The 20,223-nt window shown below is 39.8% G+C and overlaps 1 protein-coding gene across 4 annotated transcripts in view; it reads left to right on the top strand.

Moving 5' to 3' along the window:
• Positions 1–19,076, top strand: part of MOB3B (MOB kinase activator 3B) — a 127,248-nt gene extending 108,172 nt beyond the window's left edge. For all 4 annotated transcript variants that reach the window (XM_042452773.1, XM_042452772.1, XM_042452774.1 and 1 more), the window contains 2 exons: positions 6,625–6,827; positions 14,071–19,076. In XM_042452773.1, the coding sequence (XP_042308707.1) occupies positions 6,625–6,827; positions 14,071–14,100 (233 nt within the window). In that variant the 3' untranslated portion in view covers positions 14,101–19,076. The remainder of the gene's footprint in view (positions 1–6,624; positions 6,828–14,070) is intronic.
• Positions 19,077–20,223: the final 1,147 nt, after the last annotated feature.

The following is a 20,223-nucleotide window of genomic DNA, read 5'->3' as shown; positions in this document are numbered from 1 at the left end:
CTAGGTTATTCTTCAATACAATTCTGAAGACACAGACCAACCCTGCCCTCCAGATAGCTATAATGTCTGACTCTTGGTCATACTGGCTACAGGCTTTTGGGAACTACAGGCCAATAGAACCAGAAGGCACCAGAGTGGAGAAAGCTACCTTAGATGATGATGTGACTAATTCTGTAGTGAGTTTGTTGCACAGCATGGGTATAGGTGTGCTTGCATAAGAACTGCAGCCCTAGTTAAATTAGATCAACATCAAGTGTGTTCCAGGCCTGTTGTTACCATCACATAGCATTTTGGAGGAGTCTGAAATGTGCGGCTGGAATTCTTGCAAATCTCTTGTGTAATAATTTGGCACTTTGGAGGGACACCATCTGGAGCCATAGGATTGTAAACTCCAGGTTAGCAAAATATTTCTGTCATTTTCTCTTTATTCACAGGCTGAAACCTGGCTGACTCACTTGCATGGCTTGAACCACAGCCAGGTCATTCATCCAGGAGTAAATTCTTTTTGCCTATTTCAGCAAGTAGCTGCAAGTAACAGAAATCCTGGCATCTTTGTTCTTCTTTTAATAACTATAGCTGAGTGAGCTAATCCATTTCTCTTTCTCCTTCTACCCACAGTGCCTCCTGTGCTTTTGATAAAACAGATATTTTCTCTTTTGGAACTTACATAGTCTTCTTTTTCTTCCCCACTTTCTTAATTCTTTTCCTTTTTTAAAATCAGACTATTTAAACATATTTTTAAAATTTGTTTTATTCTATAGTGTACTAGTAGGGGGGATTAAGTACATTTGGGCTTTGTGTCAGCCAAGGTCTTTGGCAGTAGAAAGGAAGAGAGGGGTCATAAAACTAAATAAATTAGAAAATATCATTTTGCCAGACCTAAATAGAAGTAAAATCAATATGAGAGTTGATTGTGCTTCCTGGTTGGCTTAATTGTACTAATAGAAACTACAGCGAGGTAAAAATACTATGCTCTGTTTTGCTGCACAACTAAAGAGTAACTCCACTGAGTTTAATACAGTATTAGACAGCATATTTACAACTCATGCAGTGTAATTGAATGGAAAAATGCAGACCTTTGTTTTTAAAGCAAAGTTGGAACCAGTGTTTGGTGCTTTCTCTTTGCTAATTTGTACAAAATTGGATTATGTTGAAGGTACAGTAATTGATATTTGTTAAAATTTAAACCTGTACCTCCCCTTCAGTGACTCATTGTGTATTTAAAATGAAAGAAATTGAACTGAAGATTGAGAAACTCACTAATAAGTTATACGTTGGCAAAACATCAAAAAGTTTCTTTCTTTTAAAAGTATCAACAATGTTACATGTTAACACTTAGGCCTTATTCACTCTTAAAGAGTTCAGAAGGGCCACAATTAAAGGGTTTGCTTTAATTAATGGAATGGAGTGAGGCTTTCAGTCGTGCAGTGAAACATATATGGACACCCACTTAACAGAGTTAAGTTTTTTTTTATTACAAATGAGATTTTTATTACAAGTGAGATCAATAACTGAATTGTTTGAGAAAGGCCCAGTTATCTCCATTTAGAGCAGGGGAGAGGAACTGCTTGTCCCTCTGGGGAGATCTACTTGCTGGAGTGAGAGGATTCTCCAACTACCTTCCCAACTCAAAATGTGTGAGGGGATATCATGCCATATTCAAAGTGGGCTCTTAACAGGCACTGGCCAAGTCCTTTCTCTAGATGGAGACAAGGAACTCTCTGCTTGACCTCTTTGTGGACGAAATTGAAATGGATGTGTGAGAGCAGGTTCAGATATTGGCAAAGGCAGGTCTCAGGGTTGTACCTCACCCCCATCATGTCATCCAGCCTTATGGATCGGTCTTGGGGCAATATAGCCCTGGGACCAAAATTCCTTGCTCCTGCTTTGGAGCTCAGCATTACCAAATGTGCAACTAGCAAAGCACATTGGCAGAGGATTTCTTCACTGGAGGACAATGTCAAGTTGGTGTTGAACTTATCATTAGAAGAGGATGTTAATTACTGCTTTTTCAAGGAGGAAGGAACATATTTAAAGGTGTAAGTCAAAAGTTCCCCAAACAGAGTTCACAGTTACTTTCTCCTCTTTCTCAGATGAACTATCCAGCAAGTCCAGAAGCTGGAAATTTATCACCATTCACTTTACTGTCTGGGTGACTGGGAATGGCATTTCAGCAATATCTGGAGGGCCACACAATTGTTACTTTGGTCTTACTGATTTCAGTGGGCTTGACCTAAGTAGAAATGATACTGGATTTAGCTCTCTAATTGGTAGCAATTTTCCAGAATTTCTAATGTGGAGGATACTGTGGTTGATGCTAAGGGTACTTTTTTTGTCTTAGGCTGCATATGTACTGCAGAAATGATGTATTTTTGACAATACTTTAAATGCCATGGCTCAGTGCTATGGAATCCTGTGATTTGTAGTTTGTTGTGGCACCAAAGCTCTCTGACAGAGAAGGCTGACTATGTAATAATAATATGAATAAGAAGGCTGAATATGAATAATAATATGTAAAAAAAAACCCTACAAATCCCAGAATTCCATCACATTGAGCCATGGCAGCTAAAGTGGTGTCAAACTGCATTATTTTTACAGTTCAGATGCAGCCTTGGCCATTGTATATATATAAAATGGGAAGCATGGATTAAATAAGATATCACTCACTTCTATTGATTTACCCAAAAAAAAATTACAAAAAAAATTGCAGCCTTCCCTCCCCATCCCAATGTTTGGGTTGTTCTCTTTTTCTGAGAGATTGGGACATCATTTTATCCTTGTTTGGTGGAGAAAGGATGATAGGATCTAGGCCATTCATTGGCTAAGTGGAAATGGGAATAGAGATCTGCCCATTACACAGCATAGTCCCACATCTTCCACTTGCTGATTCCAAACAAGTTCCTAGTCAACCATCTGTGTATTCGCAGTGTTGTTGTTTTCATACCATGCATGTTGATCACCAGGCTAAAAGAAGGAGGTTCTTTCTTTTCCAGATAGTTTATTACAGTTGTGTCAACTAATTGTTAATGACTATGATATGTATGGAGGTTCTTGCATTACTGTAAGCAGGCTGTAGCAATTTCAATTCACTCAGAGGAAACAAACTAATTACTTCCTATTGTGACATGAGTTTCACTCCAGATTGCAGAGCCAAATGTCTGGCGGTTTCCTTTCTATCCACAAACATAACAGTTGTTGCCGTAAGAGCTTGTTTTGGTAATTTTTTCCTGAGATGGCAGCATCTCGTGGTCATATTTTAGTGAATTTTCATTCTATCACAAAATTCTCTTCCTTCTAATTTTCAAAGTTCTGTAAGGCCACATGTCTATTCTTGCCATCGGACAACACTCTAGCAATTGAAATAACCTCCAGTATACTAATAATCAACTAATTGATTATCTCAGTTATGTTCTGTGATGCTTGCCTGGAATCAGGAGCATCACAAGTGGGCTGCAGGCTGCACCAGGTGATACGCTAAGGTGAGGTGACAACACTGCTCCCCAAATATCTGTCTTTTGGGAGAAAAGGGCTGTGGAGTTTGCCTGAATCGCTTTAAAATGCTGAAGAGATGGTGTGTGGCTCAGTGGGAAGAGAAAGGAGAGGCCCCAGGTTTTTTTAAATGTTCTTCAGAAGTCTCACATCTTACCAAATCTTCACTTTAACCACATAATGGACATGTTAATACATTTGGGCTGTGCATATGATATTGCAATATAAAGCTATAATTTTAATTTTGCTAATTGTTTATGTCACAACTATTGCCATTTCCTTCAGTGATGTACAGGAATCATGATCCATGAGTAACGTTAATACAAAAAAAAACCACCAACAAAAACCCATTACTAAGGATTCTGTATGGTGTGGTATGGGTGGAGGCCAATAGGAGGAGGTGACGCTAACCCTAGTGACGCCACTGCCTGTAATGTAGATCATTCTGGATCAGCCACACAAGATAGGCCACTGCATCTCTGGATCCATTTTGAGTTTTCCAGCAGCTATTATATGGGATGCCAGTTCGTGAATGCAAACCATTCACTGGGATGGTTTGTTGCTGGAACATTCCTGGATCTTCATGGGTTAACTCCTGGAAAAGTGTGACATCGTCTGAAAGTTTGCAGCGTGATCACATAACTTTGACAGAAGTAAGCATTTTTCTTCCCCGATTTTCTCCCATTTGATAATCTCCTTGGAATCAGTTGTCAGATAATGTGGCATATTCCAAGTAGTGTCACTTTTGCTAATTGTGCTACTGTGATCCCATCTGTGACAATTCATTCAGATGTTTTTCACCTTGTTTGGAATTGCTCCCAGAACATCTATGACCATGGGAACTACATCTGATCCCCCCTCCCACTCTGAAATTTCTGTTTGCTGAATCTCAATTTGTAGGTCTTGATATTTCATAATCTTTTCCCTCTCTTTGTCTTCAGTTCTTCTGTCCTTGGGTGTTGCCACATCTATAATCTGATCATCTTTTTTTCAGTCACTGTTATGTCTGGCATATAATCATCATCACCATCTTACTGAGGGCACTTTCAAGCTTTGCAGTCCCAGAATGGAATTTAGAGGGTTTTTTTGGAAGGAAGGAAGGAAGGAAGGAAGGAAGGAGCGTATATAGGCACATGGAGGAAGTAATTGGGTCTCCTTCTTCCCTAGGCCCTTTATCTTTAACTGCTCACTGAGGTATTACACTGTGACACTTGTGCAAATCATTTAAATTTAAGTGCTGTCTGCTATCCATTTATGTCTCCTTCATGGCAGGGCTGTTTCATTGACATAATAGACAGAGGAAGGCTCAGGGAAGCTGATTCCAGATGGTAAAGTAGGGCTCCATAGTAATGCATTTTAGAGTGATGTGGCTGCTACCTATTACAGTAGCAATTCTGTTTTACTGCTTTTAGATGCCTCTGTGCATTTTCTACCCTGGAATACTAATTTATGGAAAACAGAAAAAAAATATAACTTGTATTGGCTAAGCAGAATTCTTTTAACATATAGTTGTGGATAGCAGTGAGTGTGCCAGTGAAAAAGCTAGCATAAAAGTAAAATTATTAATAATTAAAAAATAACATTTTTGAAGCTTTCTGTACATTGGTTGTCCCAATGATAGCCTTTTCATATTCAGAGGCTGTAGCTGACAGCACTGTTTGGTTTTTGATCCTGTATTTATTCTAGAAGTGGAACAGAACTTCCAAAGGGCTCAATGACAGAGCTTATGCTTTAAAGGCAAGCTGTTGGCTTTAGTCCCTCATATCTCCTGTTAAAAGTTCTTGGGAATCCTGGCTGAGGAAGTCTAAGATCCTGAAGATCTCTTATTCTGAGTAGATGTTAGGGGATAGATAGGTCATTTAGTTATCGTACTTGGGGTAAAGTAACAAAAAATCTCATGGGAACCCTGGCAGCAGCATCCTCCTCCTTTTTTACCAGATGAATCTCTTCCTTCCCATAGCTATTTGTGGTATTCTCATTCACAGGGTGAGGTTGCCATTGAAAAAATATGTCCCTCCGGAGGCAGCTGGAACCTGGGAAGGGTCCCTGGGGTGGAGGAGGAATAGGTGTGTGCCGTTCCGCCTCCTTATGGACCTTTCCTTGCTTCCAGCTGTCCCTCCAGAAGCATCTGGGGGGCGGGCAGGGTCCCTGGGGAGGAGCAACTGGCGCGTGCCACTTGCATCTCCTCTCCTCAACCTTTTCCTGGCCTCCAGCTGTCTCTGAGAGACAGCTGAAGGCCAGGAGAAGCCAGGGAGGAGAAGCCAGAGGTGCATGCCTCTGGCTCCTTCTCCCCAGCGCCATTTGCCGGCTTCCAGCTGTCTCAGACAAACAGATGAAGGCTGGGAAACAGCAGGGAAGAGGAACAACAGGTGTTTGCACACCTGCTCCTCCCTGACCCGTGCTGGGCAAAATATTGTCACGTGTGGCCCGTGGCATGCATGCCATAAGTTTGCCATCATGGTTGTAGGACCTGGCCTTCTGTCTTACATTAGATGATTATGGTGATCTTTGTATGGAGGACTCTGTGTAGTGCCATTGCCATGGATATATCTTTATCTAGTGAGATTTAGGCTTGCTGGAACTAATGGTTTGCAACGTTGGGGGAAGAATTAAGATGATCCATCCCAGACGGCTGATAGATCTAGATGATTTTTTAACAGCTTTTGGGGATTTCCTATTGTTTCCATATGCAGTTCTGTTGGCGTTCTGGTTGACTTCAGAAATGTGGATCAATAACCAGGGCAGCTGTTGGTGATGAAATGAGTGGGTTGGTGACTAGTGTGATTAAGGTCAAAACGTTAGAGCAAATTTGGTTGGATACAGTGTAGAGTTCAAAGGCAAATCTACTGTGCTGGCAGCAAGAAAAGCAGTTTGCCACACCATTATGTCTCCTCAATAAAATGGTTAAAACAGTTAAAATGAACTTGATATTCCTGAGGAAATAAAGAGGTATACACTTGATACTGGAGAAAGAAAAGATAATGTAGCCATTAGGCAAGCCACTTTGGGGAGGGCAGGGCATTCCAGAACTAGGACACCACCACAGCTATCCTGTTATATGGACTCCCTAAGAACTAGGACAATGAGCATGGTTACAGGAAATGGAAACTGAAACTGTCCTTTCTGTTTTCACAGGTGTACCATTCCCAAAGAACTTCCTCCAGATCTGCAAGAAGATCCTGTGCAGGCTGTTTAGAGTATTTGTTCATGTCTACATTCATCACTTTGACCGCATCATCATCATGGGGGCAGAAGCCCACGTCAACACCTGTTACAAGCACTTTTATTATTTTGTAACAGAGCTCAACCTCATAGACCGCAAAGAACTGGAGCCTTTGGTAAGTGTTAGTGTAGAATGAGGCATTAAGTGCCAAATTCAGGGTTATCTATCTTGCTCATTGCTCTTTTCCTCAAAAAAATCAGCTTTTTGCACTGTAAACAGAAAACTATGCACCTTGGCAAAGGATATTTAAAGAAATGAACTTTTGCTCTTACTATTTTTTTCTCAGCAGCAGCATTTTCAAGAAGCTAAATGTGGGTGATGAGAAGAACCAAGTTATAATTGAGTCTCAAGAAACACAAACATGTAACACTTGTGTTCTGTTTCTTTCTCATTTGGAAAGCTTACTGTGGCTTCTGAAATACCCCAGGTTCTCTTATAAAATATATAATAGCTAAGGATGACCTCTGATGGCACAAGCTCATCAGGACAAGAAAATATCTCATTTTATTCCTATGATTAGAAAGTCAGCCAAGACTTAGACGGGATACAGATGGGCAGGGGAAGACGTCTTGGAGGTGTATTCTGCTGAATACGGAGCCTCCAGACCGCCCGCCCCAGGGGCGTGGCTAAGGTGTATGGGGCTTCCACATGGGGGGCAGTGCAAACTGCACATGTTCCAGGACCCCGACTCATTATGTGATGCAGCAGACACTGAGCTTTTAAATGGGCAACTTAAATTAGCGGCGTAACAATTCTGGCGTACCGGTGCAGCAGCTTATAGACGGAGCTGCGCAGCAGTTGCACAGTATATAGAAAAGAAGCGGAGAAAAGCAGCACCTTTTTATTGCCGCTTCTTCCCGCTTGGGGCATGCGGGCGGCGTGTTCATGGCGGCATTCAGCTAAGGGCCGTCTGAAGGCTATACCTTCATGACATCATGAACACACCCCTTTTTGCCCGTCTGTATCCCGCCTTAGTCTGTTAAACAGATTGTGCATAAGGTTCAAAACATAAATTAATTTAGAATTAATGATGGAGGTTCAGTTGAACCTCTGTATCCACAGATTCAACCATTCATGGCTTGAGTAATATTTTGTTCACATATTCCATAATATGTGCATTTTAGTGTGCAAATTTGTTAAATATATGTATTTTGACTAGCAGCTTTCCATAAATATAATGGGGGCTTGAACATTTTTCAATAATATATACATTTTGTATGAACTCCTCCCCCCATATACACCTTGTTCATTTGCTTGTTTGTTTGTAGAACTGAATTACAAAAATCTAAGACGACTGAATACTGTAATGGGGAGTAACTGTGTTCAGAAATAAATATGAGAAGTGCAAATTCAAGTGGAATAATAGCACTATAATTCTTTTTTTATTGTCTAAATGTATACAGATATTACAGAAATCACAGACATATACAGAAAACACTCCTACTAATTTCTACAAATACAACTACACAAAAATAACATTTAACATATAAAATATGAATTCACTATATTTATCATATGAACTTTAATCTGACCTTTACTAACAATTAACTCCACAGATATAGACTGATAGGTAAACACTTTTGTCCTTTAATGGGCAAACAGTTTTTTAAAACAAAAAACACACATACACAATGCAGTCATATATAAATAAAATCAATACATAACTTCTCAAGAATCCATTGGTCCTAATTCCAAAACAGTATTAAAATTCTACATATTGTACCTTATGAAAATGCCATATATTAACTGTACATTATCTGTCTTTTCAGTGTGAGTTACATGAAAGTGAAACTTGCTTGATTTAGAGATGCTACTATTTAATCAAAGATATTCCACACAATCATTTGAACTGCTGGAATGAAAACCATGTGTTTATAGACACAGAGGGAAAGCAAAGATGGAAGAATGCCAAAGGGAACATTGATCTATGAACACAATCTTGCCCTGACCCCCTACCTTGTCCTTCAGGGAACACTTGTATAGTGTAATGGTTGAATGACATTGAGCTACATGCTGTCAGGCCGCCAAGCTCATATCTCAGCTCAACCATCAGTTCACTCTGTAAGATAAATAAGCAAACCCTTATGCTCTCACATAGTAGTACCAACATCACACTCTCTTAATTGATGTATATCAACTGCTTTAATCACTTAGAGAAAGAAATATACAAATGCAAAGCATTCTTTTCTGTCATTACTCATGGTCACAGATATTAGCAACACCATACTGTGCTTATATTACAAGTTAATATTTTCTCAGGAGAACATTGTGGCTGAGAGCTGCATATTATATCATATCATGATCATCTTTTCCTGTATTAAACTTCCATTCTAATGTTCATAGGTCTGAGAAAAACTATCTGTTTAGTCTGCAACAAGTACAATCAGCTCTCCATATCCATGGATTTTTTATCCACGGATTCAAGCACCCACACCTTGAATATACAGACAGACAGACAGCAAACCATTTTATTATTCCATTGTATTCAATGGGACCTGAGCATCCATTTTGGTATCCACAGGGCAAGGGGTCCTGGAATCAAACCCCAGTGTATATCAAGGGCCCACTATAGATTGAAGGGTATAAACTTTATCCTCCAGATGTTGATCTATAAATTCCACAATCCCTTATCACTAGCCATACCTGATAGGGTTGGTGAAAATAGTAGGTCAAAGTATCTGGAGGGCAAATGTTCCCCACTCTGAAAGTAGAACATCTCTCTTTTTGGTTTTTGTGTTTTGTTTTGTTTTTGGTATGGGTGTTTACAAGGGCAATTGTTTATTTCCCTGGATGTTGGTGTACTGTATCATTTATCTCACTTTTCTGAAATAAAGTGGGCCCTCCACATTCACTGGGATTAGGGGCATAGGACCCCCCATGAAAGTGGCAAATCTACCAAAAAATACTGTATATTTTTTTACCTGAGAGAACACTTCTCTAGTAATGTGTGGATCCTCCTGCGCAAATCTGTGACCAGCATCTGCCAGAAGCTGACCATAGAATTGCACTGGAGGACCTACAAATACCTGGAGTAGTGCTCTCTCTAGGAACCTCTAGGTCCTTCAGCATGGATTCTGGCAGATGTTGATCATAGAGTCACACCAGAAAACTTAGAGAGAACATATTAAATCTGTGAATAATCAAATCCACAAAAGCCAAAACTGCAAATGTTGGAGGGCCAACTGTATGTTACAAGAACATACTGCTTTCTTTCAGCAATGGGATGTCTAAAGGTAGAATTGCATTAGAGTTTTTTATGAGTATGCATGAGAGACAAAAGTGTTAAGTGAACGTGTTTGTTACCTTCTTAGTAAACAGCTTTGCTTTGGGGTCAAGACACTAATGCCTTTGTTGTTTGGCCTTTATAAACCTTGAATAGTTTAAATGAGGAGGAGGAGAGAAAAATCTGCTTCTGTTTTGAAATTGCAAACATTCACAAACCCACAAAAATCTTATCATTTGGGCCTGTGTAGGCCAGGGCATTTCTAAGAATGTTGAGTTGTCATATTTCACTCTCCCTTTTTCTGTGAGTGAGGTTGTAGGGGAAATGAATATGGAACTGATTCCTGACGGGTGAGTTACACAGGTCCCTGCCATCAAGCAAAAGGGGAAAAAACCTAAAACAAACAAACAAACAAACATGTTCAGTAAATTCATAGTGAATATTTAGTTCATTGATAAGAATGGGGATTTCCAATGCTGTGTTTACCATCTGTGTACCATGCAGTGCTGGGTACTTTTACAAAGGGCAGAGTGTGTGTGATGGCAATCAACCTTTTCTTCATCTGTTATTTTTCTTCTGGAATTCCTTCTTGGATATAGTTCTCTCTGTTTGATTAAAATCAGAGAGGAATAGTAGCTTGAGGAATGGGTGAAGGAGAAAAGTTAGGCCTCCGTAATCTTTCCTTGCAAATGCCTCCTTCCTGCAATTGCTGGAAACCTCATGTTTGCCAAGCAGGGTTACAAAAAGAACACCACAAATCTTATCCATGTGTGCTCAGAAGGAAGAACCACTGATTCCAGCAGGGCTTGCTCCCTATACGTACAGTGGGCTTGCCATATGAGCAGGCTGGCGACTCACGGACTTAAGCATCAGCAGATCACTGCATCCCATTATTGTCAATGATGGTGTACCCATACAACTGTGTGCACATCGCCACCCATTGGCTATAATGGGACATGAGCATGCATGTTTTTTCCCCCTCATCTGTGCAGGGTTGGGAACAAACCCCCACAAATGGGAAGAATGCACCATAGAACCTTAATAATTACTGCTTTCCTTCAGGTTTATATTCAGAATACTGTAACATGACCAAAAAAAGTTATAATTAGAAAGGAGGGGGAAAAAGCAAACGCTTTAAAGTTAAGTGACTTGTTTTGGTGGGTTTTTTTGGGGGGGGGGGTTGTGTGTGTGTGTTTGTTGTGGTAAACTGGTTAGATAGTGAACACAAATTTTGGATACCAGGCATCAGTCTTCTACTGTCTCTTAATGATCTGGGAGTGGGATCCATCGTTTTCCAAATCATTTATGACACTTCAGTGCTGTTCAAATATCAATTCCTTATTTATATTTGCAATGGGTGCGTGGTGGGGTGAGGTGGGGAACCCACTTGAAGGAATATTGCACATTAATGGACATTGGAGGTGGGCATCTGCAGATAGATGCTTATAAGGGCATATCTTATGATCTGCTAATAAGGTCGTTTTGGAGTTCAAGTATATTTAAATCTCTGGCCTTCATTTAGGTTTCATTTCTTGTATCTTTTAGCCAAATAGGAGTCTATTAATCAACTTCAGCTCAGGGGGTGGGAGTGGGGGGAAGCAAGTTGTAATTTCTCTTTATATCTGGAAGACGGTGCTGGTGAAGGGGATTATGTTTCCTCTCCCAGCCTTGTAACAACAGCAGTAGGTTTGGTGCCACTTAGTGGTTGTATGTCAAAACACAAACTGAGCAGGAGCTGATGTCTGAGTCATTTGTTGGAAATGATCAAAGTAATATTGGGAGAGTGAGTGTTAATTACTGTCTTGTGTCATTCACTTATCAATTCCACATTTGGTCAGTCTGCACCTGCATTAATAATTGCTGCTATTGATATAGCACTGTCTATAATGCAGTCATTCCAAGTAAGATTTGGAATGATTACTAAAGTCAAGGAAACAGTGCAAAGGCACAGTTGAACATTAGGAAAACAAAAATAATGACTACAAATGATTTGCATAACATTAAAATAGACAACAAAGACCTTCACATGGCCAGGGGCACCATTTCTGCATCAGATGCAATGCCTGGGGGGCTTCTCAGACAGATCACTGGACTTTAAGGTAAGGAGCACCAGTGGGGGTTTAAACAGCCCTGTTTTGTAGCAGAGTTTCAATGAAACTCCACACAAAACCAGGTCTTTTTTTTTTATCCTGAGGTAAAGGTTATTTACTCCAGAATTGAACCAGATCCTCTGGATCAGAACCCGATCCTGCCCTGGACCTGCATCGTCTAAACTAGATGACATGAGGCCAGGGGGAACCCAGGCCATTTGGCCCATGTGGACAACCCCATAGAAGGGTCTATTCTATTCCAGCTGAAGCTGAGGAGTAGCAAGTTGCAGTCAAATTCCTAAATTCACCAGTGAGAGTAGCCTTTCCCAGCCTAGTGATCTCCTGATGTATTGGGTTGCATAGTTCATTGCAGAATTCTAGGGGTTGTTGTACATCACATTTAGCAGGCACCAGGTTGCGGACAGTTGAATTAGGGGCTGAGTTTTATGAAAATCAGAAGCTTAAATTCAAAACAAGCTGTGTAAAAAGCAAAATACAAGTTTTGTACAGGGTTGGGAGGAAAACAGTAAAAAGGGGCTTTAGGGTTTAAAATGTGTTTTTAAATGTATTAATTAAAAAGTTGACTCCTGCTTATTATATTAATACTATGAAACATGGTTTTATGTATTGGAAAGCTTGATCACCCATGCTTTAATGCTTTCTAACATTAACAATCCAAAGTTATTAGGCATTGATATGATTTACATATTTCAATAAAACTATTATGTTGTATTGACAAGTCAATAGCCTATATATAGGAATATAGGACTACACCAACATAGGACTAAATCAGAAAATTAAGTAGCAAAATGCAGTTCAGATATTATGGCCATTAGCTTAAATAATAATTGTTCTTTTAAAAAATGCTTTAAAAAACTCAAACATGTTATTTTGGCTGAACTTCTATTAATTGAAGTATTTGTTTCTGAATTGCATTTTCTGCTCTATAAAATGGGGATGGTACACATGTGCAAGCGCATGAGGGGACAGTGTGGGGGCAAGAGACTAGATGTCACCTTCCTTCTGGGGTGTCACTTAGTGTGAGCCGCACCACCGCACCCCCCCCCCTGATGCCACTGGATCCTTATGCTCCATTATATACAATGACCTAGTAATATGGTGTCTTATATAAAATGGCAAAAATCAAGGCTTGCTTTTTGGTTTTGTTTGTTTTTTTGGTGAATACTGTATATTCAAGGTGTGTATGGTTGACTCCACGAATACAGAGGGCCAACTGTAAAGTATTTAAAAATGAGAAACTGACACTAGATACTGGTCTAAGAATGAACAGCTGTCATTAGGCTGTTAAAGTTATAATGTTTAAATTCAAACAGTCATTGTTGTTCCAGTAAGAAAGTTAAGAAATGGTAATAATAGCCAGACTTTTTTTAAAAAAAGAAAAGAATAATAATTAAACAGGATTTTTAAAAATCATTTAATTTAAGATATGGGTCAAAACAGCCAACCTTGTTTTTATCTAAAGCACGCCATCAAGCATGTATGTGTATGTGTGTGTGTGTATCACACACATACATACATTAGAGATTGGGACTTACTTGGGATGGATAGCAGTAAAATCTCACATTGCGGAGGATATATATATATATATATATATATATATATATATATATGCCTAAATTGTATCCTCCAAAATGTGAGATTTTACTGCTATCCATCCCAAGTAACCCACTCCCTAATGGAAAACTGACTTGTGATGGGAGCTTAATGGCACAATGGGGATCTTGTTATATCAGCTTGGAATGCTTTTTGTGTGAGAGCCGTGCAGGTAGTTTAACTCTTTTAGTTAGGACAAGGAAGGTTAGAAAATTAATGACCCATTAAAGTTGTCAGGCTGATAAAGCACTCTCTCCTAATTGCCACTTATGAATATTGCCCTTGAAGACAATATAATACAGACAAATAGGGAATGTTATGAAGAGATGGACAGAGTCAATGTTGTTGTAGATATTACTAAGAAGGGCAGAAATGTGCATCAGTTTCAGTCATATGACCTGATGATTTTTATTTCTCCTCATGTTTTACAGAAAGAGATGACAGCTAGGATGTGTCACTGAAGAACTGGGATTGAAAGAAAATAAAATGCAATTTCCTGCTATATGAAGAAGAGCTAGAGGACACGCCAGCCTTCATAGACAAAACTTGCCTCATTAATTCTCAAAAAAGCAGGAAAGTCAAGAACAAACGATTATTGCTTTCCCAGACACTTCCCACCATTATGTATGCTCTTAAACCTGAAAATGCTGCTAGGTGCCTCCTTGGAATGATGAGGATTTCTTGGAAAGAAAGGATGAAATGAGCCTTTTTCCATACTCCCTGAATGCTTGAGGAGGACTTGCCCAGAATACAAATTGATTCCATCCACCTCTCTGCTCTTAAAGCTTTACTACAGTTGTGGTTTCTAGGTGTACTTTGGAAATTTCTGCTGTTGTTAGGCTTTTTTAAATATAAATGGTTATTAAGTGCATTGTTCTTCAGGTACAGTGTGCAACGAGAGTCTAAGTTTCTGCTCTTTACATACGTCCAACCAGCTTAGAACTGTGAGCCTGTAATTTGCCTAAAAAGTTGCACTATCTTTCTTATCTTAGACTACCATCCTTGGTTATCCAAAACACAGGTAGGGAAGAAGCTGGTTACCCAGGGGAATAGGCAAACTGTTTTTGCAGTGCTGGGATTTACCTAGGTAGTGCCTTCAAACACCTCCAGTTCTGTATAAATGTTTCTTCCTTTCCTGTGTAACGATTGCCTGGGATTACTTATTTCATAGACAGGCTGTTAATTCATGTGTTGGAAACAAGGACATCCATTCCAAAGACCTCAGATGAAAACTGAACTGATGGGGAGGGCAGATTCCTGTATAGTTTCTCTGGCAGCACATTTTAGTATGGTCGGCTCACCCAAGCCAATCAAAATGCCAAATCCATTTTGCATATATAGTCAGATTATAAAAAGTGATATTCCATGTCAGGCAAGTGAGCAGTAATGAGAACTTCTGGAGAAAGGCAACAAGTGGAACTGATGGGCTAAGTGAAATGTTTCCGAATTTGGAAAAGTGGTACTCTGTGAGCAAGTGTGTGTGTATAGAGTATTATATAGAAAGGAAGATGGAAGGAGACAGAGACTTCTATGTAATTAATAAGCAAATACTATGAGGCATAAAGAATACCAGTCTGTTGGCATTAGATGTACTGCTCATACACCGTGGTTGTTAACTGTATGAGATGTGAGGCATTTTCAGAGGGTATACCCACAACGTGTAATTATAGGGATCCCTTCAAAGCCACTTGGCTCTGCACTATGACACCATACTCCATGTTGTGATGACACCTATGCGGCTTTCTAGACTGTCTTTATACTAAAGCTGGCAAATGCTTTGAAATACCACTGTGCCTCTACCGTGATTTGTTTTGTTTTGTTTTGACTGTTTGTTTTCTTGGTTACACTTACTCAGTTACCAGGAAATTGCTGATTGGCTTAAATGTGAAATTTCTAAATCCAGACCTTTTGCAAGAGGATGGTAGAAAACATAAGGTGGCTTAAAAGCAACATCAACTGTAGAACAATCCGTCCATCCCAGGGCTTGTTCACAACTGATGCACTTTGTACATGCAAAAAATCTGCAGGCATGTTGCATGCTTGAATGACATAGTGTGGCTGTGTACATTCCTTGTTCATTTCATTGCTTTCCCTCATTACTTCTGTTCTCTTTAAATTACAAATTAAATCATTGTCCAATTGATGCAAAAATGATGCTGAAAATGATGGAAACATTCCAGTTTGTGTGTGTGTGATAAAAAAATTGCCTTCTCTCCATTGTAAATAGATGACTGGTTATCCAGTCTTATCTGGCGAAATTAATATTAGTGACATCAATAAACAGCTAAGGAATATCCCTGGCTAAACTTATTAACCAGTATTTGCTGACACAGTTTTAAATTACCATTTAGAAAATAAGAATAAGAGGAAAATGAACTAAAACATTGTGTGCCTTCTGTAGAACTTAGTCCAGTCTTTCATTATAGTGATTATTTTGGAATACTCTGACAGCCCTTGTAATTCTTCTTGCCCCTATCAGTCAATTGTTCCTGAGTGTTTTGAAGAAGGATATTAGAAAATTAATCCCACAGGAGGTATAAATTATAAAATACAGATACAACAGACAGCCTGTAATAACCTTACAGCAGAATGTCACATGAAAGATGTTGAGAGGTGTTGGACTCTGGGTTGCTTTTTTCCATATGGATATATTCTAATTCCCTGTCATTGCAGTACATCTCCAGATTCAACCCCTAAAAACCCAGCTTAAATGCCAGGCAGTGCCACCAACATAGGGATATCCAAAGTGCTGGGGAGTGGAGCAGTATATAAAGAATAGACGACTGGTTATAAAGAAGCATCCTCCCTCTTCCCACAGTGAGTTTGCAACTGCTTGTCCCCAAGCACCCTTTGAGAATGGAGCCTTCTTCATTAACCACCTTGCTTCCCTGTGCTTTCCCTTGGAAATCCTGCTATTGGTGATATTGCCTGGCTTCTAAAGTCTGGTTTGGAGAGGATTCCCAGTGATTGCGCTAGTGCAAATACTATAAAAATGAATCCCCCAAATTATAATGTTCTAAATTCATCATACAAGAACGTACAAGATTGTAAAAATTAAACAGGATTCCAACCATTTGTGTCCAGCTCTTCCATTTATCTATTTAAAAGCTTAAAGAATAAATTAATATTCATGAATTTAAATCCATTTAGAATTTGTGTCCACTGAGACAAAGCCATCAGTGTTATGAACAAATAGTTTCTGCTGCTGCTGTAGCTGATAGAATCGATGTCCCCTGAGCTCAGTCCTAAAATCAGCATTGTAAATTAAATACGGTGTGCATACTCTCACACTACTCCCCTTGGTCAAAATATGTATGGCTCTAGGCCACCTTTCTCCCTGGAACTAAAACACAAGGGGGTTGTTTTCCATTCTTTTAATACTTTACTGATTAACCTTTTGCCATGTCAAGAATTTGTAAACTGAAGCCAGGATCAAAACACCCTGAGGAAAACTTCACTGCAACAAAGGTTTGGATAGTTCCACTTCCTAGATAGCACCAAGTCCCCAAAGCACCTTACCAGCAATGATTCCAGTGTTTTGAGTACTGGAATTTTTGCATTTTCCATTTCTTCTCTTAAACTGAGATAGAATATTTATCTGAACTTGTTATCTCAAGGGAATTAAATAGCAGGTGCCTAATTGGATTGATCAAAACCACTTTGTGCATGATGGCAAAGAACATTGAGACCATGGAATGGCCTTTTACAGTTTGGTGATGTATTGCCATCCAGTAGCCAGTCAGGCTTTGTAGTGTTGCTCTTTTGCATGTGATAACCAGTTTTTAAATCCTTAACTCAGGAAGTAATATTAAAAAATAATTTGCTATTTTCTGTGCTTTAGAGTGGTGAAGAATGTGAGCACGTATATGAAAGTGGAAATGAATGGATTTAAAAAGCAGTTTCTTTAGATGATGATTCAAACCTGAAGAACTGGCTGAGTTGTGTCAGCTTTCTCACTTGTTAATCAGCTTGAGAAAGAACTGTTAAACTGAATCCAAGAGGCCTAAGCTAAGACCATTCTTAGATAATTATCCTAAAGAAATTTGAAAGATGACTAAGGGGTTGTCCACAAGAGCCAAAGGCATGGCTTGTCTTGGCTCATCTAGATTAGACAACGCAGGCAAAACACCCAGGGCAGGATTAGGCCTGATCCTGCCTATCCAGACATGGATCCAAAGGATCCGTCCTGACCCGGGGTTATTAATCCTGGTTTTGTGCAGATTTTCTAAGAAACTCCACAACAAATCAAATGGTTCAGACAGCCCTGACCCAGTGCTCCTTATCATGCCAGCTGTTGATCCAACTGAGAATCTCTCCAGTTGCTGCATCTGATAAGGAAACGGGATGCCTGGCCCTGTGGATGCAGTCAGTTGCCCCAGTTCCATGTCAGATGCAGCGACTGGGGGCCTTCTCAGTCAGATCAATGGCCAGCAAGGTAAGGAGTTGCATACAAGTTCCGGGTTGGTGTGAGGATGGGTGCATGAACATCTGCCAGTCCCTGTGCTGACCCAGGGACCAACCCAGGTGAACACTGGGACCAGGAAAGCACAGGCTCAGCCCATGCTTTCCTGGCCCATCTGCTCAGGCCCAAACTTGGCTCTTTCACTGCTCTTCTACTAGTAAATCGTGGTCAAAATCTTTGCTTTATAAACATGTACTTCAGAATGTTGAAAGCCAGGTGGGTGAATGTGCTGGACTGTAGCTCATACCATTCCTCACTTCTGCCTGTGCTGGAAATGGCTGGTGGGAATTGTAGCCCAGCAGCATCTGGAGGGCCAGGGTTGTTCATCCCTGCTATTAAACCATCACATTTGGTATTTCAGGAATAGAATTGTATTGATTGCACACCCCAGCAATCTTTCTATTGCGTTTTAGAGTTCCTACGAGGAAAAGAATGAATATTTCATCAAAATACTATTATGAACCATTTGAATACACTTGACTGGTCTGAAATAACAACCATTTGTTTGTTGGATGTTAAAATTTTAGTCTGATATATCTTCCTTATCTCTGACTCCCTTTCAAGAATTAGCTCCAAACAAAATCAGATACTGTACTAGAAAAGGGTAGTAGGTCATTTTTTTTTTCTGTTCAGATTTTGGAGTGCATGTAATTTTCTGTTGAAATAGCTTCCCAAGGAACATGGTTGTGCTTCTGGTCTGGTCTGTAATGGATAATGGGGGGTTCCCTTCACTGATTTAGACAAACTGTTGATTATTTACAGATGTTTAGGCTACATGTTTATTTTCAGGAAATGATTTGTAGAAATAATTTTTTTCTTGCGTCTCCCCATCAAATTCTACCAGTGTGTGGGCTTTAACAATGTCAAAGCCAATGCATTTATGGAATATTTTAGTTCTGTCTGTGATTAAATTAAGAGTTCAACTGTATGATGAACCAATGTTGTCAGTGAAATAAAATGACTTTTACAAAAGGATAAACAGTGCTGAGTGCTGCATTCCCACACTTTTATATTGCATCAAATAAAAGGGGGGCATCTCCACATATTTCCTGCAGCTGCTCTGTAGAAGTGTCCACTTTAACTGTCCAACGCACATACAATAAAAGAGGAGATAAGAGACAAATTTCCTTTGGAGAAAGAACATGACATTGGTCTGTTTAATGTCTCCCAATAACACAAACGACCTATGGGAGGGAATCAGTTTAGATTTGTTTCTGGCACAAGGAAAGAGATAGGATGTCTCTCAGGTTGAGTTTACTACACAAAGTGGGAGGAATGTGGCAGAGTTCCCAACTTCAAACCAGGACTTCATCTTGGAACCTGAAAATAGGGTAAGGTCATGCTCCCAGGTCTTAATCTGGTTCTCAGAGGGTTGTGTGACAGGAATTGGGTATGTCCACCCCCCCCCCACACACACACACTGTGTGTCAATGAGTAAAGTGGTCAACCTCATTGCCTATTGTAGTAATATTAAAACTGCTCCAAGAAATTCTGAAATTCCTCCAAGGGGATCAGAAGAATTTTATTGTAGATTCCACTGAAACCCCTCAAATGGAATTTTCCACTTTGAAAATGGCAACATAATATGAGGGATGGTTTTCTCCCCCCCCCCCCCTTTTTTTATATGAAGCTCTGATGTTCACCTCACTCCTCCTACCCAATAAATTAAGGAGGCATTGTGTATTCTAAGGGGCTTGGTGACACCAGTTGGATTATTAGGCACTTTGCCTAATTGGAAATCATCACAAGACGCCCACAACATTAATCCTTTGAGTCAAGTACTACTATATATTGCGGATAGTACGAACACAGCATGATAGACCATCTTTCATTCTCTCAGCAACCTCATCTTCTGATTTGAGAATATAGCTACAAGCACTGGTTGTGTGTTTTTGCTCTGCAAAAAATGAGACACTTTTCAGAATCCTTGACAATTGCACCTCGGGACTGACTCACACCAGCCTGGACCATGCAAGAGGATAGATGGGGGCCTCCTGTCTGCACACAAATCATCTCCGTCTTTGTTGCAGTCTCTTTTGGCATTTACTGCATTTTAAAGGGAGCCACATTTGGCGTGTTCAACTGGTGGTACGTTGTAGGCACATGTTGCATTATTGGCGGT

The sequence above is a fragment of the Sceloporus undulatus genome, chromosome 2, assembly GCF_019175285.1.
Source record: "Sceloporus undulatus isolate JIND9_A2432 ecotype Alabama chromosome 2, SceUnd_v1.1, whole genome shotgun sequence".
Lineage (NCBI taxonomy): Eukaryota > Metazoa > Chordata > Lepidosauria > Squamata > Phrynosomatidae > Sceloporus > Sceloporus undulatus.
This window is presented reverse-complemented; position numbering and strand designations above follow the sequence as displayed.